The 22522-nt window shown below is 45.1% G+C and overlaps 2 protein-coding genes across 6 annotated transcripts in view; both read right to left on the bottom strand.

Moving 5' to 3' along the window:
• Positions 1-4699, bottom strand: part of kirrel1b (kirre like nephrin family adhesion molecule 1b) — a 69055-nt gene extending 64356 nt beyond the window's left edge. For both annotated transcript variants that reach the window (XM_046408217.1, XM_046408218.1), the window contains exon 1: positions 4321-4699. In XM_046408217.1, the coding sequence (XP_046264173.1) occupies positions 4321-4366 (46 nt within the window). In that variant the 5' untranslated portion in view covers positions 4367-4699. The remainder of the gene's footprint in view (positions 1-4320) is intronic.
• A 2426-nt stretch (positions 4700-7125) lies between these two features.
• The window catches only part of cadm3 (cell adhesion molecule 3), an 80141-nt gene continuing 64744 nt past the window's right edge, over positions 7126-22522 (bottom strand). Inside the window, exons 8-11 of one of the 4 annotated variants that reach the window (XM_046408313.1) lie at positions 17533-17705; positions 15994-16014; positions 13682-13807; positions 7126-11459 (exon numbers count right to left, since the gene is read on the bottom strand). In XM_046408313.1, the coding sequence (XP_046264269.1) occupies positions 11341-11459; positions 13682-13807; positions 15994-16014; positions 17533-17705 (439 nt within the window). In that variant the 3' untranslated portion in view covers positions 7126-11340. The remainder of the gene's footprint in view (positions 11460-13681; positions 13808-15993; positions 16015-17532; positions 17706-22522) is intronic. The other 3 variants (XM_046408316.1, XM_046408315.1, XM_046408317.1) reach the window with 3 other exon arrangements.

Genomic DNA, 22522 nt, shown 5'->3' with positions numbered 1-22522 from the left:
GTTTTTGGAATTTTTGAGTATTAAGAACACAAGGTACCTGCATAACCCTGCCCTGGAGCACCAGAGCAATTTGTTCACTTTTGTTTGCTGCAATTTGATTACATGCAAATTTGTTTTTGAAAATCTACCAGAAATGACAAAATTCGTAAATCCTGAATCTTTAGTTTCTCTAGACGACAACTTCTCTCAGTTTCAAAAAAGTGCAGGGGGCTGCACTGTTTCCTATGGCCCGCATCAGTTTAATTTGTGGATTACAAAGCCCCAGGGTGCATATGCAACGCACAGAGAAGGCGGCGCTGGTGGTAGGCGGAGGTTGAAAGGTCAAAAAGGGTCAACAAGAGGCCAAATCTTTGCCCAGGGGCCAACAACTGGATTAATCCACTCGTGCAACAGTGGGTCCCCTGCAAAACCTCAGAATTCAATAGCTGAATTAGTTGGACATTATATAATCCGTCTTATCTTCCAGTTTGCACTATAGACACTAATGTGTCCAATAAAAAAAGTCCTTCATCTATGAGGTCATGCTTGTGAAATTTAATAAAGTAGTGGTTCATTACATCAAAATAAAAAACGTGCAAGTGAGTTGTTGTCCATTTTTCCAAATTGGTGGTTGCTGTAAATGTCAAAACAGTTTTGACTTAACCCACAAACCCCCATCTGAGAGTATTTGTGTTGTTGGATGATTCACAAAGGAATTACACAACTGTTTGAGGGCGGAACAGTGGAGAGGCCTGAAGCTAATGACCAAAGGCAATCTCATACAGTCACTCCACCAAGCTACAGCAAGTGGAACAAATAACTTTTGGGTGTGTGAGGATTCTTGGCCATCCAGGTGACGGCACACTGAGAAGTTCTAAGTCAAAGGTGACTGGATTTTCTAGATTCCAGAAGATGTTTTGGATGAAAATCTGAAGCAAGTCCGGCTGACTTTGACACAGAATTTCTAAAGACATCTGAAGAGACCTTTTCTGAGGATCCCTTGGTGCCCCTGGAGCCCACTTTGGTGTAAACCTGTGCTGATGTAAACCATCAAACATTGATGGTCCAGCTGGGTTGCTGCTGATGAAGAGACTCAAGCCTCCTCTTTCTCTCTCTGTGTGCTTCCTGAGCACTCCTGCTCTGCCTCTGTTTATCCTCAAACATCCCCTCTTGTCAACAGATTAGGACTGAACCCCGCTGTCTCTTCCTTTCTTCGTCTTTCTCTGCCTCCATCTCTCTGGCTTTTGGCCTGTCTCTTCACATCTGCGCCTCCGCTCTATTCTTGTGACGGGAGAAAAGAATGAAAGGAGGAGGAGAAAGGGGGAGAAAAGGGAGAAAAAGAACACGTGTGTGTGTGTGTGTCTGTGTGAGGGAGAGGAGAGAGACGGGACAGGTGCTTGCAGTGCAAGAATTGCTTTGCTTGCTTTGCTTGCATGATCAGGCTGCGAAAAATGTTCAGCTCAAGCAAAAGTGCTCTTCAAGAATCGACTGTGAGAAACAGGCTCCCTCGCCAGCGGCCAGACGGGCGCCGGCAGCAGCGTTGGATCGCGGCGGGAAACGCGCTGCGTCCGACCCACACGCACATCCACATGTACAGGGCTGAGCCGTAATTACGGAGGCCCACAGACGCGCGGTGAACCACACAGAGATGTAGCTGGCCTGAGTTAAGAAGCCAGGCAGTAAATCGGCCTGCTCAGAGAGACAGTCAGAGCTGTCAGCAGAGGGAGGCAGGCAGAGACACCTGGAAGACTCCAAACAGGCTAAACACACATTAGGCTGCAGCTGCTGCATGTAGGGGACGGATTCACTCAGATCACATTTACAGGCTTACATCGGCTCAGCTCGAGACACTGATCTGCTGCTCTGCTCTGTTCTGCTCTGCTCTGTTCTGCTCTGTTCTGCTCTGCTCTGTTCTGTTCTGTTCTGTTCTGTTCTGTTCTGCTCTGTTCTGTTCTGTTCTGCTCTGTTCTGTCCTCAGTTGTTCTGCTCTATTCGTTCTGTTCTGTTCTGTTCTCTCTGTTCTGCTCTATTCGTTCTGTTCTGCTCTGTTCTGTTCTGCTCTGTTCTGCTCTGTTCTGTTCTGTTCTGTTCTGTTCTGTTCTCTGTTCTGTTCTGTTCTGCTCTATTCGTTCTGTTCTGCTCTGTTCTGTTCTGTTCTGCTCTCTGTTCTATTCTGTTCTGCTCTGTTCTGCTCTGTTCTCTGTTCTGCTCTGTTCTCTGTTCTGTTCTGCTCTGTTCTGTTCTCAGTTGTTCTGCTCTATTCGTTCTGTTCTGCTCTGTTCTCTGTTCTGTTCTGTTCTGTTCTGTTCTGCTCTGCTCTGCTCTGTTCTGTTCTGTTCTGCTCTGTTCTGTTCTGTTCTGTTCTGCTCTGTTCTGTTCTGTTCTGTTCTGTTCTCAGTTGTTCTGCTCTATTCGTTCTGTTCTGCTCTGCTCTGTTCTTCTCTGTTCTGCTCTGCTCTCTGTTCTATTCTGTTCTATTCTTTCTGTTCTATTCTGTTCTGTCCTCAGTTGTTCTGCTCTGTTCTGTTCTGCTCTGTTCTATTCTATTCTGCTCTGTTCTATTCTGTTCTGTCCTCAGTTGTTCTGCTCTGTTCTGTTCTGCTCTGTTCTATTCTATTCTGCTCTGTTTTATTCTGTTCTGTCCTCAGTTGTTCTGTTCTGTTCTGCTCTGTTCTCTGCCTTGATCTTTTCTCGCTCTGACCTGCTTTGTTTTGTTCTGTTCTGTGCACTACATCCAGAATGATCAAACTTGACTCTCTCTACTTAATTAATCTGAGCTCCTGGCAATATTGATTGATTGGCATGTATCATAATGTCAACCGATCAAAGCTGATACATTCTGTTCTGTTCACATCAAAAACAAATGCATCCATTCTTCAGTCCCAGACTCTCAGGCGTTCTGCATTACTCCATTCTATTCAGTTCTGTTCTATTCTGTTGTGTTCTAGGTGGTCAGTTCTGCTTTGGCCTGGGAGCTCCTCTGACTGTCTGTCTCAACAGATCACTGTCTGTGGTTCATCACACCGGCAGCCTGCGGCACCGGGGACCCAGGTGCTGAGGCAGGTTCACACACACACACACACAGACACAGACACACACACACACACACACACACACACACACACACAGACACAGACACACACACACAGAGACACACACACAGACACACACACACACACACAGCTGAACTGTTCACATCAGGCCACCTCAATTAATCACCTCTGCCTTTACAGCCGTGACTGCCCTCAAACAAACGCACACTCATCCTCTCTCGCTGAAGCACTGAGGTGTGTGTGTGTGTGTGTGTGTGTGTGGAGATAGAGAGAGAAAACGGGGCAATCTATCAACGTGATCGATAAATAGGGACATTAATATTAGTAATGGGGCTCTCCTCCAGTCCAGTGATTATGTCTTCTTCTTTACGGTAAAATGTGAATTTTTCTTGGCACCTGCACGTTTGCAGCGGGGCCGCGCGCATGGGCACGAGCACGCGAGACTCTACCTGCATGCTAAGAGGAGGATGCACTGGTCTCTATTATCTCTCTCTCTCTCTCGATCTCCCATACACACACACACCGACTTTCTGTCTCGAGGGTCACTTGCGCTTTACTCTTCACTCTTTAACTCTCTCTCTCACACACACACACACACACACAGTGAGACTGAAGGAATACACGTGCCTGGCGCGTGCGTGTTAGAAATTGATCCAGTGTGACTCATATTAAAGCCCGGTGACCAGACTGTGCATTGGATCCTCACATCATCAATCATTCCCGGCTGGCAGGCTATGCGCAGTGTGTGTGTGTGTGTGTGTGTGTGTGCAGCACATCTTCTGTGGACCCACACTGCGTTTGTTTGTGTCAACCCAAGCTATCTATTCATGCGCTTCAAAGGTCACGTCAAAGCAGCGTCGTGTGCAGATGCTCCACATCTCTCTCATACGATGTGTAATTGCAGAAAAATGAACGCAACGCGTCTGGACCGTTTGAGTCTGCACTCCAGATCTTACTCTTTCCAAGCAGAGCGAAGACCCTGAACACCCCACGACTCTTTTTCCCTTCAGCGCCTGTGGGCTCTAATGATGATGTCCAGGGCAGCAGAAATCTATGACAACATAACACATTCACACACACACACACACACAGCCAGACATATACATACACAAACACACGCGCTGCCAGCACAGGCTAAAAGACACCGACAAAGCGCACAGACGCCCGCACACCTCTGGGTAAAGAGGAAGGGGAAAAGGAGAGAAAATATTCGGGCACTGAAAGGAAAGTTTCCGCCGCTGCTCGTGCCGTAGCCACTTCAGACGGAGTGTGTTGAAACATCTCTTACCTTGGTTCAAAGTGATAGCCAAAGTTAGGATCCACAGGGCTGGCATGGTTCAGCCGAGCGCATTCAGATTCCTCCCCTCGGCTCTGCTTCCCCGGAAAGACACCATCAATTCCCCCCGACAGGCTGAATTTAACTGGAATTGGAATCCTGGAGTCATGAGAGTGAAAGAAGCCAAATTTAGAGAAAAAGAGAGAAAAATCCGATGTCGCTTTTCCTCTTCTCCCCCCTTCCTTTCTTCTACACGTTTCCCTGTTTCTCCCGTGCGTAAAATGAATCTTTCTCCACTTTTTTCTTTTTGGCTGCTCTCTCTCTCTCTCTCTCTCTTGGTTTCTCAATCTGCGTCTCTTTTTCCTCTCTGCGCTCTAGATTCCCATTTAAACAGGACTGAATTCCTCTCTCTACCTCCTCTCTCTCTCTCCCCCTCCCTCCCTCTCCTCTCATACAATCAGTAACACACACACACACACACACCCTCCCTCCTTCTCGACCACCTCCACGCCTCCCCGCTCCAAATCTCCGTTTTGGACTCCACAGAGAGGAGGTGAAGAACTACAAAAATGGCGACGAACTGTAAATGTGCGTTTATGATATTAATTAAAGGGCCAGTTTTAAGAAAACTGGTATACTTTCAGATATCAGAAGGGATCGTATTTCCAATAATCAAATAACAATCAGTAATCAACATGGAAATATGAGGGCAGTTGTAGTGTTTTCCAAGTCGCCATCAGTCAGTCTAACAAACCACACATAAGCTGCCCCGATAAAGCAATGATGAGAGTTAAACTTTTAACATAAAAATAACCAAGACTTCTTTTTCCTGTCAGACTTTTTCCACTATTTCTCACTGAGTCCTGAATATCCAGTGTTACAGAGAGACGACTCAGGAGAGATGACCTGACTGCATCAACAACACTGTCATACTGTCAGACATGACAGGAGCAACACCAGGACATAATCTTTCATTTTGAGGGATACAATTTGAATTTTTAGAGCTACTCTTCTGTACACATTAAGTGTAGCTTTACTGAGACAATAATAATAATGATAATAAAAACATCCGTAAAGTCTTGAGTAACCGCAGTAAAATTAATTGTGATATTATTCTTGTCATTGATCTGCTGTATGTGACCACTGTTACATTCCTATTTCAAGTGTTACTGTCTGTATGAACCACACACTGTATGGTGACCTCATCACAGTATGTGAATTTAAATTCACATATTGCTCTAACATATTTATTTGAGTCGTTAATCTGTCTCCTGCACCCAAAGATTAAGATGACATCTTTTTAGGGAAGTTTCAAAGAATGAATGCTTATATTCTTACGTCTACATGACTCAACGGTCTGCGAGCATACAAATATGCTGCGTGATAACTTGTTGGCACCTGCATTAGTGCGTGTTGCTCAGTTTTAACTGGATTGCATAGTCCCGGTGAAGACCGAGTCAGTATTAGCAACAGCACGTTTTAGTAAAAATAAGTCCTTTATCCTCAGACAGCTGGACAGAGTTCTGAATACCCATCTGTGTGAGGACTGTGACCACTCTGAGCTGGTAGCATGTGTGCAGCATGGAGCTGATTATTAACCTCCGTACCAGTATCAACATGTGGAAACCACTTGCACACCAAACCACAGTCCATGCTTAAGAGGTGGAGGCAGGGAAAAGATAAGACGGAATAAAAGGAAACCAGAGAGACAGAGAGGGAGACAAGGAAAGACTGAAAGACTTTAGGGCAGAGGGATATTTTTTATCTGTGTGAGAAAGAAAATATTATTTAATCATCTGTTTTAGAAACAACTTATTTTGTTTTAAACAAGGGACTTTGAATTATTGCATTGTATCGCCCTCTGCTGGTCAGTTCCTTCAACTGCATACAAAAAATGATGCAGTAGGGCTTTTCAAATCTTAATGCTTCAGCACACCAAGACATTTTGGACAATGCTATGCTTCCAACTTTGTGCCAACAGTTTGTTGAAGGCCCTTTTCTATTCCAGCATGACTGTGGCCCAGTGCACAAAGCAAAGCTCCATAAAGACATGGCTGGATGAGTTTGGAAGAATGATGTGGAAGAACTTGACTCGCCCACACAGAGTCCTGACCTCAACCCCATCCAACACCTTTGGGACGAACTGGAACGGAGATTGTGAGCCAGTCCTTTTGGTCCAACATCAGTGTCTGACCTCACAAATGCTCTACTGCATGAATGGGCACAAATTCCCACAGAAACACTCCAACATGTTGTGGAAAGCCTTCACAGAAGAGTGGAAGCTGTTAGAGCTGCAAAGCTGTCTGTGTGTTTAGAAGGAGACGTCATCAAAGTCCCTGTTGGCATAAAGGTCAGGTGTCCTAATACTTTTGTCTATATAGTGTATTCAGTGGCTGTTGGATTTGTGAGTAATTTAATCATATCCATTATTTATTGGAAAGACAATATTCAGAATGTTTTTTCACAGGCACTAAGGAAACACAGCTCGATGAAAGGGAAGGGAACAACTACATATTCAAAGAAATTTAATAGTTCTTGTTTTAATTCTTGTTTATACAGTACTAAAATATTAATACAGTAAAAGGTTAGAATTCTGAATACTAAGACATGATATTGATGTAAATACTTGATGTGAGCTTTTCTTTATTTTGTGTTTTAGGAAAAGTCACATTTTCCTGAAGCGGCGTTCTAAACTGTGAGGTACGGCAGCAGGAAAACGAACCCAGACTGAAAGCAGATTACGCTCCAGATTTCAGTGTTTTGGATCAGATAGAATTTTGAAAGTTTCTGAACAGGAAGAACCAACAACAAGACAGGTGAAATTAACCCAAATGCATGTTTATTGAAGTCAACAACTCAACTGGTGCTCTAACAAAACAAAAAAAGAAAAACAAAAGAAAACAAATAAACAAAATACTGTAGGAACATAACAGCCAACAGATGCAGACCCGCCACAGCATGCGGTTTGGGTCTCGCCTTGATGACATCATCAACCATAGTACAAATTAACATACGTGACAGCACTATTCTTGTGATATGGATATTTATTCAAAAGGAAGACTTGTCATCCAAAATAATAATCCTAAAAACAAAGACATTGTTTTAGTCACTGAAATAGTAACATTTCTGTGAATGCAACACATGTAAGAGTGTCTCCGGAGTCTGTTTGGGTCAATTAATACACACCTCACACTCATACACAAACACACATACACACACATATGTACCAATACACCATAGCCACAGACATCATGCCTGCTGTGCATATCCAGATATGTGTGTAGATGTGCATGTACCCCACGTGTGTGTGCAAAGTGTGTATGGGTGCGCTTTTAAGAGTATCCAGTAAAGGCAACACTATATACATGAAATTATACAAAAATGGTTGTTGAAACAATAAAATATGGAAAAAAAAAATCAAAATTTCTAACCTTCAAGTTTTGGAAAATCTAATTAAAAAAAAAAGATTATCAATTGAACTGAAAGTAATAAATTTTAAGATTATGCACACCTTTTACAAAACATATTTTAAAAATCAATTTGTTTGTACTACAAAACAAAACGAAAAGAGATGACTGGCAGCTAGTGTGCGACTGCCTGAACAGGAGTTGGTGAGAGCCAAGTGGAGGGGCAGGACAGCTCGGACTGACTGAGGAGGGAAAAGAAAAGCTGCTGTTTGCTGGCACCTGGTGGCAGCGTGTCATCACTGCACTGACGCAATGAAATATGAATTAGACCGACTGCGTGTCCCGATTCAACGTCATTGAACCCCTGCACTGTTTGAATGCAGCAGCGGTTGGAAGAAGCAGATTGAGTCCTACTCTGTCAGTTTTCTCTGCAGCGTCGAGGAGGTAAAGACGGGTTTAACTGGGACGCACCGCGTATGTTTGCAGATCAGAGCGGCGAGGTCAAGTCGGGCACACCGGTTTTGTCTCAGGAGAGAAGCTTGTCGGCACTTGTCATCTCCAACACTATCTACATCTCCAGCTGTTTTCTCATGCAAGCTACATGCTAGCACATTAACGAAGACAAAGGACAGGACGATAAATTACAGGCAAATACAGGTCCATTAGTTTTTAAAAGACACTACACTTCTTTGAGTATGAGGCAGGTGTTCATTGCTCCATTCACAGAGTAGAATTAGAACTGGGGTTAAATACAAATCAAAGGTTACGCTTCTAAGTGGACAATGAACTCAGTGAGACAAAGCCCGTCCTCTGGTCTGCAGACATGAATACTCTGAGAAGCTGAAGAGTGTTGCAGAGCAGCTGTGGGAGAAACGGCGTTCTGAATGCCTCAAAACATTCACCCGGGTTTGTTTAAAGTTGTGTGGTGCAGGTCCAAACAGTCTCCAACAGACTTCAAACACAGCGTTAACTTAGCCACCCCAAACTCCAACAGAGCTCTCTAGGAAGAAAAAAACCCCAAACAAACAGCTGATCCTGCTTCAGGTCACGTTACCCTTCGTAGTATTAGTTAGCTTATAGACGCACTAGTCGGACCACTTCCTGTCAAAGCAGCTAGCTAGGTAGCAGTTAACGTCAATGCGGAGAAAGGTACGAAAAGCACAATCCCTGAACATTCCCAGCAAGGGTGTACAAAAACTATCACAGACAGAACATTTCTGTCTGTCTACGGATAGACTGAAAACAGCAAATGGTTTCTTCCCCAAAACACTCGACCTCCCGCCCAAAAAAAGTGCCGCAGAGAGCCATCAGCACACGTCAGCAAATCTAGGCGCTACTTCTACTGTACGTTTGCATGGACTGCCGAATGAGAGAGAGGGGGACCGGCAAGGAGAATCAGACATCGATCAGAGATGGAGGGGTGGGAGCAGGCAGACAAGGGAGAAGGAGTGATTAGGAGAGGAGAGACTGGGTGAAGGTGGATCAGGACACAGACAGGATGATTGATTAAAGAATGAAAAGAAATGGACGAGCAGAGCGGAGGGGGCTGAGGGGGGAGAGGACATTTAAGTTCCTAAATGACTTTCTTCAGCGTTAGTGCAGCCCAGACTCCGACTCGGCACCCTGCCTGCCAAGCCAGACCTTGGCATGTGCACACTCTGGAGCCCAAAGCCTCTTAGTTAGATAGCAATCAATTTCCACGACCGGGCCAAGTGGAGCTCGCCAGTGCCAAGGCGAACTCCGAACCTCAATAAAACAACCCTCATTTATGGGAACCTTTTTGCTCAGCTGGCGAATGATTCCTGCTAACAATAACACACACACGCAGAAAAAATCCAAAAAACAATCACATAAAGGGTTTTTTACCAGGAAGGTTGTCATTATGCATGTAGGCAGTCCTGTCTGGCCCTGTAGTGAAAAGCAAGAGGAGCAGAGGAAGTCATTCTATCAACGCTCAACGAATGTAGCACCAGGCGACCTCACCAAGACAAGCAGTTTGCATTCAGCAGGGGCCGAGTGGAAGGACGATCGCAGAGGTCAACATGCGCCAGGCGGCGATACTCGAGGAAAGCTCCAACAAACACTTTGAGACCTTTCGAAACTGTGTTCGACCGAGGTTTTGCTACAGTTTAGTGTTTGGGAGCAGAGGGCCAACAGATCGGGGAGAAGATGGCAGCATCGCATGTGCCGCAGAGAAAAAAGCAAGTTAAAGTCTATCATCTAAACTTTCAATCTCAAAATCAAAACAAGCTAGAAATTAGATTTATGGACTCCTGGACTGACAAACCGACAGACACTGTAAACTGTTAACACTGACGGTCACACACTGAGACAGAGAAAATCTCTCATAAGTCCCAAAAACCAAAAGGAATAAAACATAAAGAGAAAAGAAGGAAGGAAATCGTTCCTCATACAAATATTTGCAGTTAAGGTTAGTCTTCGTTGTTATTTTCCTATTTTTTTCCCCAGATATTGATAGTTTCGACTCCGCATTTCCACGCATGTAATAAAAACAGGCAGGCTTTTTTTTTTTTTTTTTTTTTAGAGTATATAAGTTACTGTAATGCAGTAACAGACTGTATGAGATACCGGAGTGAGGGAGATGTAGAGAGAACAGACAGGAGGGACAGAAGAAGGAAAGACGGAAGAGAGAGAGAGAAAGAGAGAGAGATTGTGTGTATTTACAGCACACTAAACATTTTCTGTCAAGTAAAAAGAATGCTATATAATTCTATATATATATATATATTTATATATGTATACTGGAGCCCCTTGGCTTGGTAGCGCAAGGCAGGAATGCTATTTTTGCATGAGAGTTGCATGTTGTGTGGTGCTGCGCTGTGGGAAATTCAACAGCTCCTACTGGGGTTTGTTAGGACGCAGGAAGAGGTTTGATGGTATAAAAAGATTAAACCGTGAGAGAGGGAGATTATGTTTGTCAGTCATAATTTGCTTTGGATGGATTTCTCTGCCACTGGGACGTTTACAGAGGGATACTGCCTCGTTAGATGGAGAGAATGGGGACACAAGCATGAAAACACAGAGCTGGTTTGGTTTAAATGTTGAGGAGACGGGCTGTCAAGGTGTAGTATCAGCTCGGGATACTGGAATGTGAGTTACAATTTTGCTTCTTCGAGGCGCTGACAGAAACAGGATACGATGCTTGTGTAAAAATGTGTTAATGTGTCATTCAGAAATAATTGTTAGTAGGAGGCTCGTGTTGGTTAATCTGAGCGTCTACGAGCATTCGAGTCTGTGCGAGAAGAGTTTTCCCCCGAAACTGACTCATGTACGTGTGTGTGTGTGTGTGTGCGTGTGTGTGTTTGAGTGTGTGACTTCAGTTCGTCCGTATGTCAGTGCAAAATCTCACTTCCCTGTATCAATGCAAAGAGGGTAGTACCAGTTGAAGCTCAATTCATCGCTTTATCCTGCCCACAGTTCTTTCCCTCCCTTCCCCTCCCATCATCCCTCCAACTGAGTGAAGAACTGAAGCGTCGTGAAAACAAATGGAGGTTTTTTTCCCCTTCACTCCTCCCCTCTCATCTACTCCGCGTCCTCCATCTTTTCTCCTCTTCCTCCTCCTCCTCTCCATCCCGCTCTTTGCCTCCGACACTCCGTCTTCTGTCTAGATGAAGTACTCCTTCTTGTCCTCTGCTCCGGAGTGACCTCCCTCTGCGTTGATGATGGCTGTGTCGGCGTCGGGGGCGTCGTCCGAGCCCTTGGCCTCGTGGGTCAGATACGTTCCTGTGGGAAGGAGAGGACGAGATGGAGAGGGAGGGAGGGAGGGAGAGGGCGAGATGGAGAGGGAGGGAGGGAGGGAGGGGGGCAAGATTGCTGAGACAGTAAAAGTCAAACACTGGAAGTGGCTTAAGGCCAGGGTGACAATATGTTTCAATGTAATGTCTAAATTATCACTTCAGGTGCTTTTGATGCTTTTCTTGTTTTTAATGTAGCTGAATTACTGTGTAGTAAAGTTTTCTTCAGTTTGTGAGGACACTGTGAGACTCACAGTCCTGAGAGCACCTGATAAAAAAGGTGTTTATCAGGCTACCATACAGAATTTTTATTTGGAGACGTTTTATGTCGAGGTTTCTTTGGTTATGATGGGTCCGAAAAAGTTCAAGTCAAGGTTTTAGACATTTGGGTTACATAAAACCATTGTTTTGACAGCAATTCACTGATCATATTTTGGTAGGACCTGCTGCCCACTGGAACATATAGTTTGAGATAATTAAAAAAAACATCTCAAAAAGATAACGTAACTTGGATGTCTAAACAGCTTTTTAATTTCAGTCAAACTGAGCTCAGTTTTGACTAAGATGTCTGGATGTTTTTCTTGACCTCTGAATCACCAGATCAGCATTTCCAGAGAAGCATTTGTCATCAAAGTAATGTCCCGTTGGTAGAATTTTATTCTACAGTTCATCTCTTGCTAAGCTCTCAGGGGCACCTTCTTAAAAATAAAAAAAAACATTTTCAGTTTTACTTGTGAAAATTTTTCTTACTGCATTCATATCTGACTTTTAAAGTAAGTACGAAAGTGCTCTCTTGACCTCAGAAATACAAAGTAATGTTCACACAAGGTCCACTTAGAGGTGTTTTCTGGAGCCTGTCTTTATCAACCTGGTAAACTTACAATGGTTGTCATGACTCAGTTGTCGACTAAGGTGTGGAGTTGCAGCTGTGACAACAGGCCTTATGGTGTTTTACCTTTTTTTGTTTTTATTATTAACGGTGTGACTGTTGGTGAAATATAAATGTGGAGAGATTATCGGTGCAGCACTGAGTCCAAGACAAACCCTGTCCCTGTAGGACAAACAAGTATATTGTTTGCATTGTTTCCTATTGTATTGTTTCGTATGTAATCGCATCACATCATATCGCATCATGTTGTATCGTTTTGTTTCATAACATAACAAACCATAATGTAACGTAACGTGTCGTAGCATTGTATCGAGTTGGAACGTATCTTGTCATGTGGTGGGATAAACATGCTTCATCATAGCATAATAGCAAGGACCCTGGACAAGAGATCGGACGAGCAACAGAACAGGAAATGGTCCCAACATGGACCGAAAGGAGGGGTCGAAGTCATTGACCCAATGTTAGTGGACGACTGGAGGAAATCCACATCAGACACAGGCCATCTCTGAACACAACACAACCATCTGTTAGAATCTCCTCTGTTAGATGTTGTTGAAAGTTTTGAGAAAAGATAAAAAGAGGAACCTGACTTAAAATGATTTCATCACCCTCCTTTTAAAGTGATGGAAACTTTGGTAAAACTTTAGAAAAGTGTAACTTTCTGGCTGTTATACCGTCAGTGCTCGTGTTGTCAGTTGATTCATCTGTTGCTTATGAGCATCAGCAGTGGGGACTATCTGCATTTACCCTCATGTGATGGCAGTGAAATGACAGGGAATCACGTGCTACAGTCCTCGTAGTTCCTCACTCCTCTTCTGTACCATTACATTTTACTTGTTCCTTGTTGGAGACGAGACATCCAGATTTGTTTTGAGAGTGCTCACGGAGCACACAAGCAACCAAGTAACTACCATCATTCCTGGGAAGCAATTATGCTTTTACCACACTCAATTTAAATCCCATATTTGACCATGTAATTGAAAATATGCTGCTGAAGCATCGCTGACGTCAGGAAATCTAATCTCAGAGGAAGTTGCGCGAACCAAAATAAATAAAAAGGCAATGAATAAGCATTCACTTATTTTCAATCATTAATTTTCTGTTTTGAGAGCAAAGTGAGTGAGATTTATGCTAAGAATTTATATTTAGGTTTGAACGCATCTCTGCGAGTCCTTGCATTTGTATGCATATGCATGTTTGTACGTGTGAGATCCTGTCTTGGTATGCATGTATCCATATTTATGCAAGTGTATCTCTGTGTACGCTCATGCATGCATGCATGAGTGTATCCGTTCGTGTGGGCGAGTGTGTGAGCAGTTGACCTTTGTGTCTGATGAGGTATCTGCCGAGGACGATGAGGAGGCAGAGCAGGATGAAGACGATAACAGCCACCACCCCTCCGATCACGGCATGATCCACCCCCGAAGAGGTTGACATGGCTGTGGGGTCTTAAGAAGAGGGATATGGGATGGAGAGGAGAGAAGAGGAGAGGAGAGGAGAGGAGAGGAAAGGGAAGTCATGTTGTAAAGATAAGACAAAGGGAGTCATCACAGGAGAGAGGGAAGGAGAGAATAGATGAGAAAGAAAGAGGTAGAGACAGTAAGAAAAAAGGGACAGAGAGAGACAGAGGGGGAGGACGGGTGGCAGTTGAATATCGGTGGAAACAAGAGACGGATTATGAGAGGCAGCAGAAATAGAGAAAGAGAGAGAGAATAATGGGGAGAGCGACAGAGAAAAGGCAGAAAGAAAAGAAAAGAACAGGGGAGCAGAGAGAACTCGTCAATATATAATACCCAGACACAGCAGCAAACCTTCGGAGGACAAAGACAAGGATATGACAAAAGCCAGGCGAAAGAAAAGGGGCCACCGCATCGGCCCGCTATTAAAAATTATTTGTGACTAACATGCAACAGGATTCTGTGCAGTTCACCAAAAAAGTCCCGGTCACTTGTGGGAGCAGACGCTGTTTGATGTTAGGTGAAATCAATGCCCCTTTAGTGGTGGTTATGTCAATCCTCTCATTTAAACTGGAGGATTTTATGCTATTATACGGACTGAGAAACTTTAAAAAGTCTCCATAATCTCCGGTCTCGTAGAATCCGAGACCGGATTTCAAACCGGTGAATGTGAGAAGCCAAGTCAATCATGCTTTGCATAAGGGTATTATGATTTTCCTTACACTACCGATGACTTGACTTTTCGAGAACTCACTTATTACTTTGAAGAAGTACCTGGAAATGTACTATCAATATACTTTCACACTGGAGCAAATATACTTTATATAGCTTGTACATAAAGCATGCTTTTTTGCTTGGGGGATGAATTTGTGGATAAAGATTATAACTCATGGTGGGCAAGATGATTTGAAAAGCTGATATTTTTTAAGATTCAAGTTTTTCACCCAACAGCAGAGAAACGATTTTGCATCACTTCACCCACTTTAGCTACTTGGCCCTCAGAGAAGAAAGCAATCTAGCAGGAAATAATTGGATACATCATTTATTTCGCCTGACTTTTCAGACTGGATCAAATGCTGGGTGTCGATTTTAAAGTCACTCAGAAAGGCACAGCTCGAAAGCAGCACTTGTCATACCGAAAAGCGTAATAAGACTAAAAGACATATAATGGGAATACAAAGGAAAAGGTCCTGGAAAGAGAGACTAACCTGGTGAGCATTTGAGGGGAAAAACCAACATGGAGGGCAAGGATTGAACCACTCAGAGGAAGAAACAGAAAGCTTTTTACACCCAGTCAGGGGGCAGGAACGAGAGACGGGGGGACAGCAACAGCCACTGACAACCAAAAATGTAGACGAAACTGAAACTGAGGAAGGACAACCAGCTGGGGCACCAAAGTGATGGGCTGCACAGCAATTTTGTAGGAGAAAGTCACAATTCAGCCAGTTAGAGGAGTGAAGGGGTATGGTAACAGCCAACCAGAGGCCAGGCAGGGGGGGCTTACACACACACACAGCCGAACACACACTCCGGCTGGCCGGCGTGGAGGTGAGAGGGGCATGCTGACGAGGCGAGACTGAGAATGAGCCCATAAATCCTGCTGTCAGCATCAAAGGAAAGCAGACAAGACCCAAGAACACCTCGAAGCCTGACCCCCCCACTCCCCTCCTCCCAGCACTCGAACAGCCACACACACACACACACAGAAACACACAGAGAAACACACACACACAGAAACACACACAGAGGAAGTGGAACACTGTGTAAATGACTTGTACCACTTAAGAGGTCATACTTGTGTGTGTGTGTGTGCCTTTGTGAGACAGATGTGAGTGCCTGCCTGGTGTGAATGGTGCTGAAGTGAATGTGTGTTGTCTGTGTGTGAGAGAGAGAGACAAAGTGTGTGTGTGTTTGTGAGCTTGTGTTCTGAGCCCGTCTGTGCACGTATGGGCAACAACAAAGCATTTCGCGAGCAGGAGTATGAAAAATTCATCCCTCCACTTTCAAAGTTCAAAGTGTCCCCAGACTAGGTTTTTTTATCCAGAGTGACAGACAGACTAGAGCAGACAGAACAACAGACAGTCAGACCTACAGATGGACAGACGGACAGACGGGTGGACAAAAAAGTTAGAACGACAGAAAGTCAGAACGACAGGTGACTGGTGGAAAAGCTATACCTGTAATGTTGCCTGCAGCATCTTCTCAAGTGGATGAGTAGATGGATTGTTGGATGTTTACATTGATGGATGGATGGATGGATGGATGAATGGATGGTTAATTGGATGAGTGGAGGAGTGTGTGTTGGGGGTTTGGGGGGGTTAGGGATTATTAACAGGAAGAAAGAGGGAAAGAAGAAAAAATCATCAAACAGCTGTGACAAGGCCACACGAAAGCCACTTTTTCCTTCATTATGTGTCTCTTCAAGCCTGCTCTTGCTGTCAGCTTTGAGTATGTGTTTTTGTTTGCATGCATGTGTGTGTGTAAAACAAACTCCCAGCATCTTTGACTGCTTCACAATGCAAGCACAGTCTGTGTGTTGAAGGAAAAAACATAACAAAGAAGTAACTTGAATGGTGTTTGTTTTTCCACTCCATTACTAAGCCTCTCACTTCTCACTTGTTTGCAAGTGTGTGTGTGTCTGTGTGTGTGTGTGTGTGTGCAAGTGCGTAACTCAGATGGTTTTACCTGTGAAAGTGTACACTCCGTTCAGCCAGACGGAAACTGAGGGAGTAAGGGTGGAGGCGGGGGAGGAGTAGGAGGGAGTGGCAGCGGAAGGAGTGGTGCTCGCAGAGGAGGGAGGAGGGGTCGGGGAGAAGTCGGGCGAAAGTGGCAGGTCGGGGAAGAGGGCGTTGGAGAGGGTGGTGGAGGATTCAGAGATGGCTGTCACAGCATCAGCTGTGGAGGGGGTGGGAGAAGGGGAAGAGTCGAGGGAGGAGGTGGAGATGAGCTCAGGAGTAGAGGAGGAGGAGGAGGAGACGAGTTCAGGAGTAGAGGAGGAGGAGGAGGAGGAGATGAGCTCAGGAGTAGAGGAGGAGGAGGTGGAGATGAGCTCAGGAGTAGAGGAGGAGGAGGAGGTGGAGATGAGCTCAGGAGTAGAGGAGGAGGAGGAGGTGGAGATGAGCTCAGGAGTAGAGGAGGAGGAGGAGGTGGTGTAAGTGGGATCAGGGCCAAAGCCGGAGGAGAAGTCAGGAGGAGAGGAAGATGGAAGGAAGGTGGAGGGAGATGGATAGGTTAAAGAGCCAAAGGAGGGGGTGGTGGTGTCCAGGGAGTCTGGGTCCATGGGATCTTGGGTGGAGGTGGTGGAGGAGAAAGATGAGGTGGAGGAGGAGTGGGATTGAGCAAGCAAAGCGCAAAAACGGCCATGGATTGAACGAACGGGTGACATAAAAGTGAAGGAAAAGAAGCGCCGCAATGAGCAAAAGCAGTTGGATGGCAAGCGGTGGCGGTTGTGGTTATGGTGGCGCGGTTGGATGAGAAAAAAAAAAACAAAACAACAACAACAAAAAAAAAAACAGGAGGAAAGAAACGAAAGAAAATCAGAAGAGAAAAAAGATGGAAGTACAAGCAAAAGCCACAACAAACGACAGAAATAAAAAAAACGTGATGAAGAAACGCAAAAGAAGAAGACATCCAAACATCAGTCCCTCTGTCTTCCCTGCCACACATCCCTCTTTCTGACTGCTTTTACTCTCTTCTTTTCACTTGTGTCTTGTTACCTTGCACCAGGAGTGTGTACTCCCCCTGGCTGCCGCCGATGCCGTTGTCAGCGTGGCAGAGGTAGACGCCATTATCTGATTTGTTGAGCATCTCAAAACGCAGGAAAGCACCGTCGATTTTGGCCAGTGGGGGGAGCTCTCCATCCTTCTTCTCCCACATGTAGGAGGTAGGCCTGAGACGAGAGAGAAAGAAGAGAGAGAGAGAGAGAGAATGTCGTGAGCTGAATCGTGCACAATCTGGACATTTTGCCAAAAAAAAGTAACTAAAAGTAAAAATCAAAAGGGGGGGGCGAAGTGATGAGAGGAAGAAGGGGGCTGTGACAAGTGCTGAGGGAAAAAGAAAAAAGATGACATGATCAAGAGCGAAGGAAAGATGGAAGGGGAAAGAGAAGAAATGGCTGGAGGACAGGTTAGGCCTGAAGGGGGGAAGAAGATGGAAAAAGAGAAGGTAAAAGTAAGACAGGAGAGCAAGTGAGAACAAATAAGAGAGGGCGAGATGGATGGTAAGAAAACAGAGGAGAGACTGAGGAGAGGCGGCTTTTACACTGAAAGTGTAAAAAGAAAAGGAATGATGGAGAAAATGATGGGAAGAAGAGCGGCGCAGCTCGAAGAAGAAAGGAGATTAAAAGAGATGGAGGGAGACGGAGACAACAGAACAAAGATCAGCATTTCAAATCAGCCTGCGTTAAAAAATCCATTCTGCATAACAGATCGTGTATGAGAGAGATAGCGAGACGCGCCTTGATAAAAGAATCAATTATGTAAATGTGCGAGTCCTTAAGCGCTGTACAGTAATTACAATGACGGGGACTCTGAATCGGGGACAGACCTGAATGGGTTGGGCTGATTAATCGCTCTTCGGGATGTGGGAAAAAAAAAAAAGGTGCAATACGTAAACTGTTGATGGCGGCCGGGTGGCTATTTGCTGTTGAAGCGACAAAAGGCGGGAACAAAACATCTCTTTGCAACGAGCTCCTTCAGACTAATATTTGAAAATCTCTGCTGGATGTTTCTGAGAGGCAAAACCTACGAGAACTCTATCTGCTGTTGCTGCTGGGCAAAATTCTCCAACTGAGTGAAAGCTAATGAGAGACATCGCTGACTGCTCCCTTGACACCTGCTGCTGAGCAAACACATGGGAGGCTTCCTACCAAGCTCAAAGTGTTGAATATGTGTTATTTGGTGAATATAAAACCTAACAATACTAAAAAAGAGCTGTTCAGTCAGCCCTCCCAGAGGCAAAAGTAAAATAAAATTAGACATTTAAGCATAAAGCATATGAACAAAGTGTGTCTCCAACCATGTTTGGCTACTTTGTCTGGTTACCTGCAATAAAATCTAATCAGCTGTTGTATTACACGGCCTCCAAATGCTGGATAATATGCACTTAACTGAACAATTAAGTTCACATTTACAGGCTGTAACTCGTGCAGTGTTATTAGGCATAAAGCTCAAAAGTCAATCTCTGTTATACGGCAGGTATTTTAAGTGCAGGGGGCTGACTGGTCCAGACCTCCGTGCCCATAATTCCCATCATGCATGTCCAAAAGCTGCCTTTCATCGCTGGCTGTGAGCTCTGCTTAAGTGAAAACTTTCCAATTAGCATGCTAGCATTAAGTAAACACTGCACAAAAGTCATGATACGCGTGAAGACATTCTTTATAGCAGCTTAGCGCACTGTGGTGCTGCATGTTAAAGTAAGGTTTTCTAAACTGGGTTAATGTCTGAAATCTTTCTACAAAACATATCCTTCATCCGTTCAGCAGTTTTTAAAGTTAGAGATTTTTAAAAGGATAAATCTAATGTTATCTTTATATTGTTCTTATTGTCAAAAACATCCTTGAGCAGACCATCAGGGAAACTCTGAATACTCTCTGACTCCAATCCACCATCTGTGGCTCTCAGTGGTCCCAAGGCCACCGTATGAAATGACTAATCACCTGACTCTGTGGTTCTGCAGTACAATTTCATTTACAAAATGAATTTCCACAAACCACCGGACACTAGCAAAAGTACCTCACACAGAAATAAATAGAGCATTTGTTGGGGACAATTATGAGCTGTGGATTAATGCACATTTGCCTCCCCAGTGGGGATTTAGGGCTGTAGGACAGCGTGTGTGTGTGTGTGTGTGTGTGTGTGTGTGTAGATTCGACCCAAAATAAACCAGAAAGACAAGCAACAGGTCCCAGAGTGCAGTGAAGTGGCTCCTTGGTGGGTTTTGGGAGTTAGGGGTCCACATTAGCGCAGGATCAACAGTCAGACTTTGGATACTTGTTACTCGTACAGAACTTGCTGGTTTGTCTTCATTCGATTTGATCACAGTAAGACAAACACACTGTTGAACATGGCCGAGTTAAACCTTTTACAGGTTACAGATTACCGTAATCCTCTCACAAGTCACCTGCTCTTTTCTAACCGTGGCCATGACCTCGAACACATGAGGAAGCTTGCCCTCAACAGGTCGAAGTTATGCAAGGCTTTTTGGTTCTAATTGCGTTAAGTGAAAAGTCTTTATTTGGCCAGTGACTTCAAGGACAGAAACGTGATGCAATTGCAAGCACTCCCGGGCCGTGCTGATCGGAGAGATGGGAAATATAACAGAATGTAGAGCACAAATTCCTTTCTCTTCTATTAGAAAGCTCTCGCTGCCGGGCGTCAAGGAAACACGGCGCAGAATTTGATACGGTAAGTTATTCTTTTGAACCTGACAGGATGCGACCGCGGAGAGAGGAGCGCGCATCAGTGCGACGTTCACTGACTTTGATTGGGGAGGGCAGCTCGGGAGGAGGAGGGGGAGGAGGAGGAGAGGGACGCGAGTGGCTGGGTGTGTCGGAGGAAAGGGGCTGTCGCGGTGATTGGGTTTTGACTGACAGCTGCGGGGGCAAGCGGTATCTGATTTGATTGGACACTGGCTCATCCACGAGCAGCGGTGCACATAACTGAGCACGCTCGCCCTCTCTCTTTCTCTCTCTCTCTCTCTCTCTCTCTCTCTCTCTCTCTCTCTCTCTCTCACACACACACACACACACACTGGCTTTCTCTTGTTTGCTCTCCACCGCTCTCCGTCTTAGTCATTCGCTGCTTGTCACCAAATCTTTCTGTCTCCTCTCCGCCCACACTTTTCTCCGCTTCCCTCTGCCTTTCCCTCTCCTGTCGGTTTGTTTTCCTTCCCTCTCTACCTCTCCTTCCCTTGTCTTTTTTTCTCACAATTTCTGTCCTCTCTTCTTATATAGCCTCCTTTTCTTTTCTTTTTTCCTTACATACAGCCTCTGCCACTCAGCGGACGCTTTTAGCTAAAGCCTCTCCATGTGTTATGAGGTGAGTACATTTTTAGAATGAGTGATCCCAGTGGGAGCTGAACCCTGATCCTGTGCACTGTCAGGACCATTTTTAACTACACACAACCATTCATGACCAAAGCACGGGGCTATTTCTTACACAGAACATACATCATTTAATGGATGCTTCAGTCCAATCATCTAATTGCATCACAAATAAATACAATTCAAGCATAGGTGGTCCCCGTGAGACCTGAACCCCTGAACCGCGCTTTGCTCCACTGCTGTCTATAATTTATCAACACCCTTGCTGCCTGTAAAAGCACGTACATGCGATGACAGTCACCTCCTCCTTCCCCACCCCCTATCTGTTCCACCTGCCAGTCAAACTAAACGGCTGGTCCTATTCCTAGCTGCTCCTGTGATGAGCTGACGGGGGGAAAGAGGGAGATGAAGGGAGGGGGGTGGAGAGCAGAGCGGGAGGAAGAAGAGGAGGAGGAGGAGGAGGAGGGATGGGGAGTTTAGAGGGAAAAGGTGTGAGGAGAGATAGAGGAGAGTTATAGATGGGGGAGGTAGAGGAGGAGTGCGAGGCGTCGTCGTGACAAGACGGAGAGGAGAGAAGGAGCCGCGAGTGACAAGGCGGCAGACAGATACGTGTTGATGGAGGGATGGAGGGAGGCAGGAAGGGGAGGAGGAGGAGGAGGAGAGTGGATCAATAAGGCTGGTTGGCTGGAGGTTCATCTATAATGCAGAAAGGCCAGGGGAAAGAGTGTATTTGTGTGGGCAGGATTTAAGACAAGGGTTGCAGCTTGTTTCTGCGTGTATGTGTGAGTATCACAATAATTGTGTACACACTGTGTCAGTGTACACACTGCATCAGTGATCAGTGAGCTTGTACAAGCAGGTGTTTTCGCTAACTGCGCCCATGTGTGTCTTTATGTACGTGTCGTGTTAGCACAAGTAACCACGTGCGCGTGAAGGCGTCACAGTCTGAACATCAGTTCAGTGAGTTTTCTGTGTTTGCAGATTGTGTTCGTTGCTGCTTGCACGTGCAGCCCGTAGGTTCGTGTGGGCTGCGTGTGCGTTTTTAAGGATTCTGTTGTGTTTTGTGATTGTGTGCCTGCTGTGTCTGACGCCCTTTCAGTAACTAAATGTGGGAGTGTTTTCATGTGTCTGCCTCTTTATACGCCTTCTTTAAAGTGCCTCTAAAGTCTGCTGAGACCCTCTATACGACTGTGGTGAGAGCTTTGATTGCAGAAAGGGCAGCAGCACCCAGCCTGCCCTGTTTATTAGAGTCAGGGCTTCCACCAGTCCATGCTTGAGAAAAACAAGCCAAGTTTCTGCTAGAGGAAGCGTCGTCTAGACATGAGAATAATATTAAGGACCTGCGCCTGGGTAAAGTTCAAGGTTGAGAGATTACTTTAATGCCAGCCAAGAAGAGATGATAAAAAGGATATGAGCACAGTAAGACAGTAAATAAAACCTGAATTAACTCTCCATCCGAAATCGTCACAATCAGCGACAAAGGTGGTGGTGGTGGTGGTGGGGGGTCTCGTGATATTATGGCGCCTCAAAAAGTGCCCTAACGCCACACGAGCAGTCAGGCAGCTCTTTGCTTAAACCAGAGCAGACATATGAGTAGTTTCAGGAGGCCACAACTGACAGCCTCGTTTTGCAGTTCGGCTGTGACGATTTGTTGGCCCCTCTGC

Source organism: Scatophagus argus, chromosome 13, assembly GCF_020382885.2.
Source record: "Scatophagus argus isolate fScaArg1 chromosome 13, fScaArg1.pri, whole genome shotgun sequence".
NCBI classification, from domain to species: domain Eukaryota; kingdom Metazoa; phylum Chordata; class Actinopteri; family Scatophagidae; genus Scatophagus; species Scatophagus argus.
The sequence above is the reverse complement of the archived record's forward strand: the minus strand, read 5'-3'. Positions and strand labels throughout refer to the sequence as shown.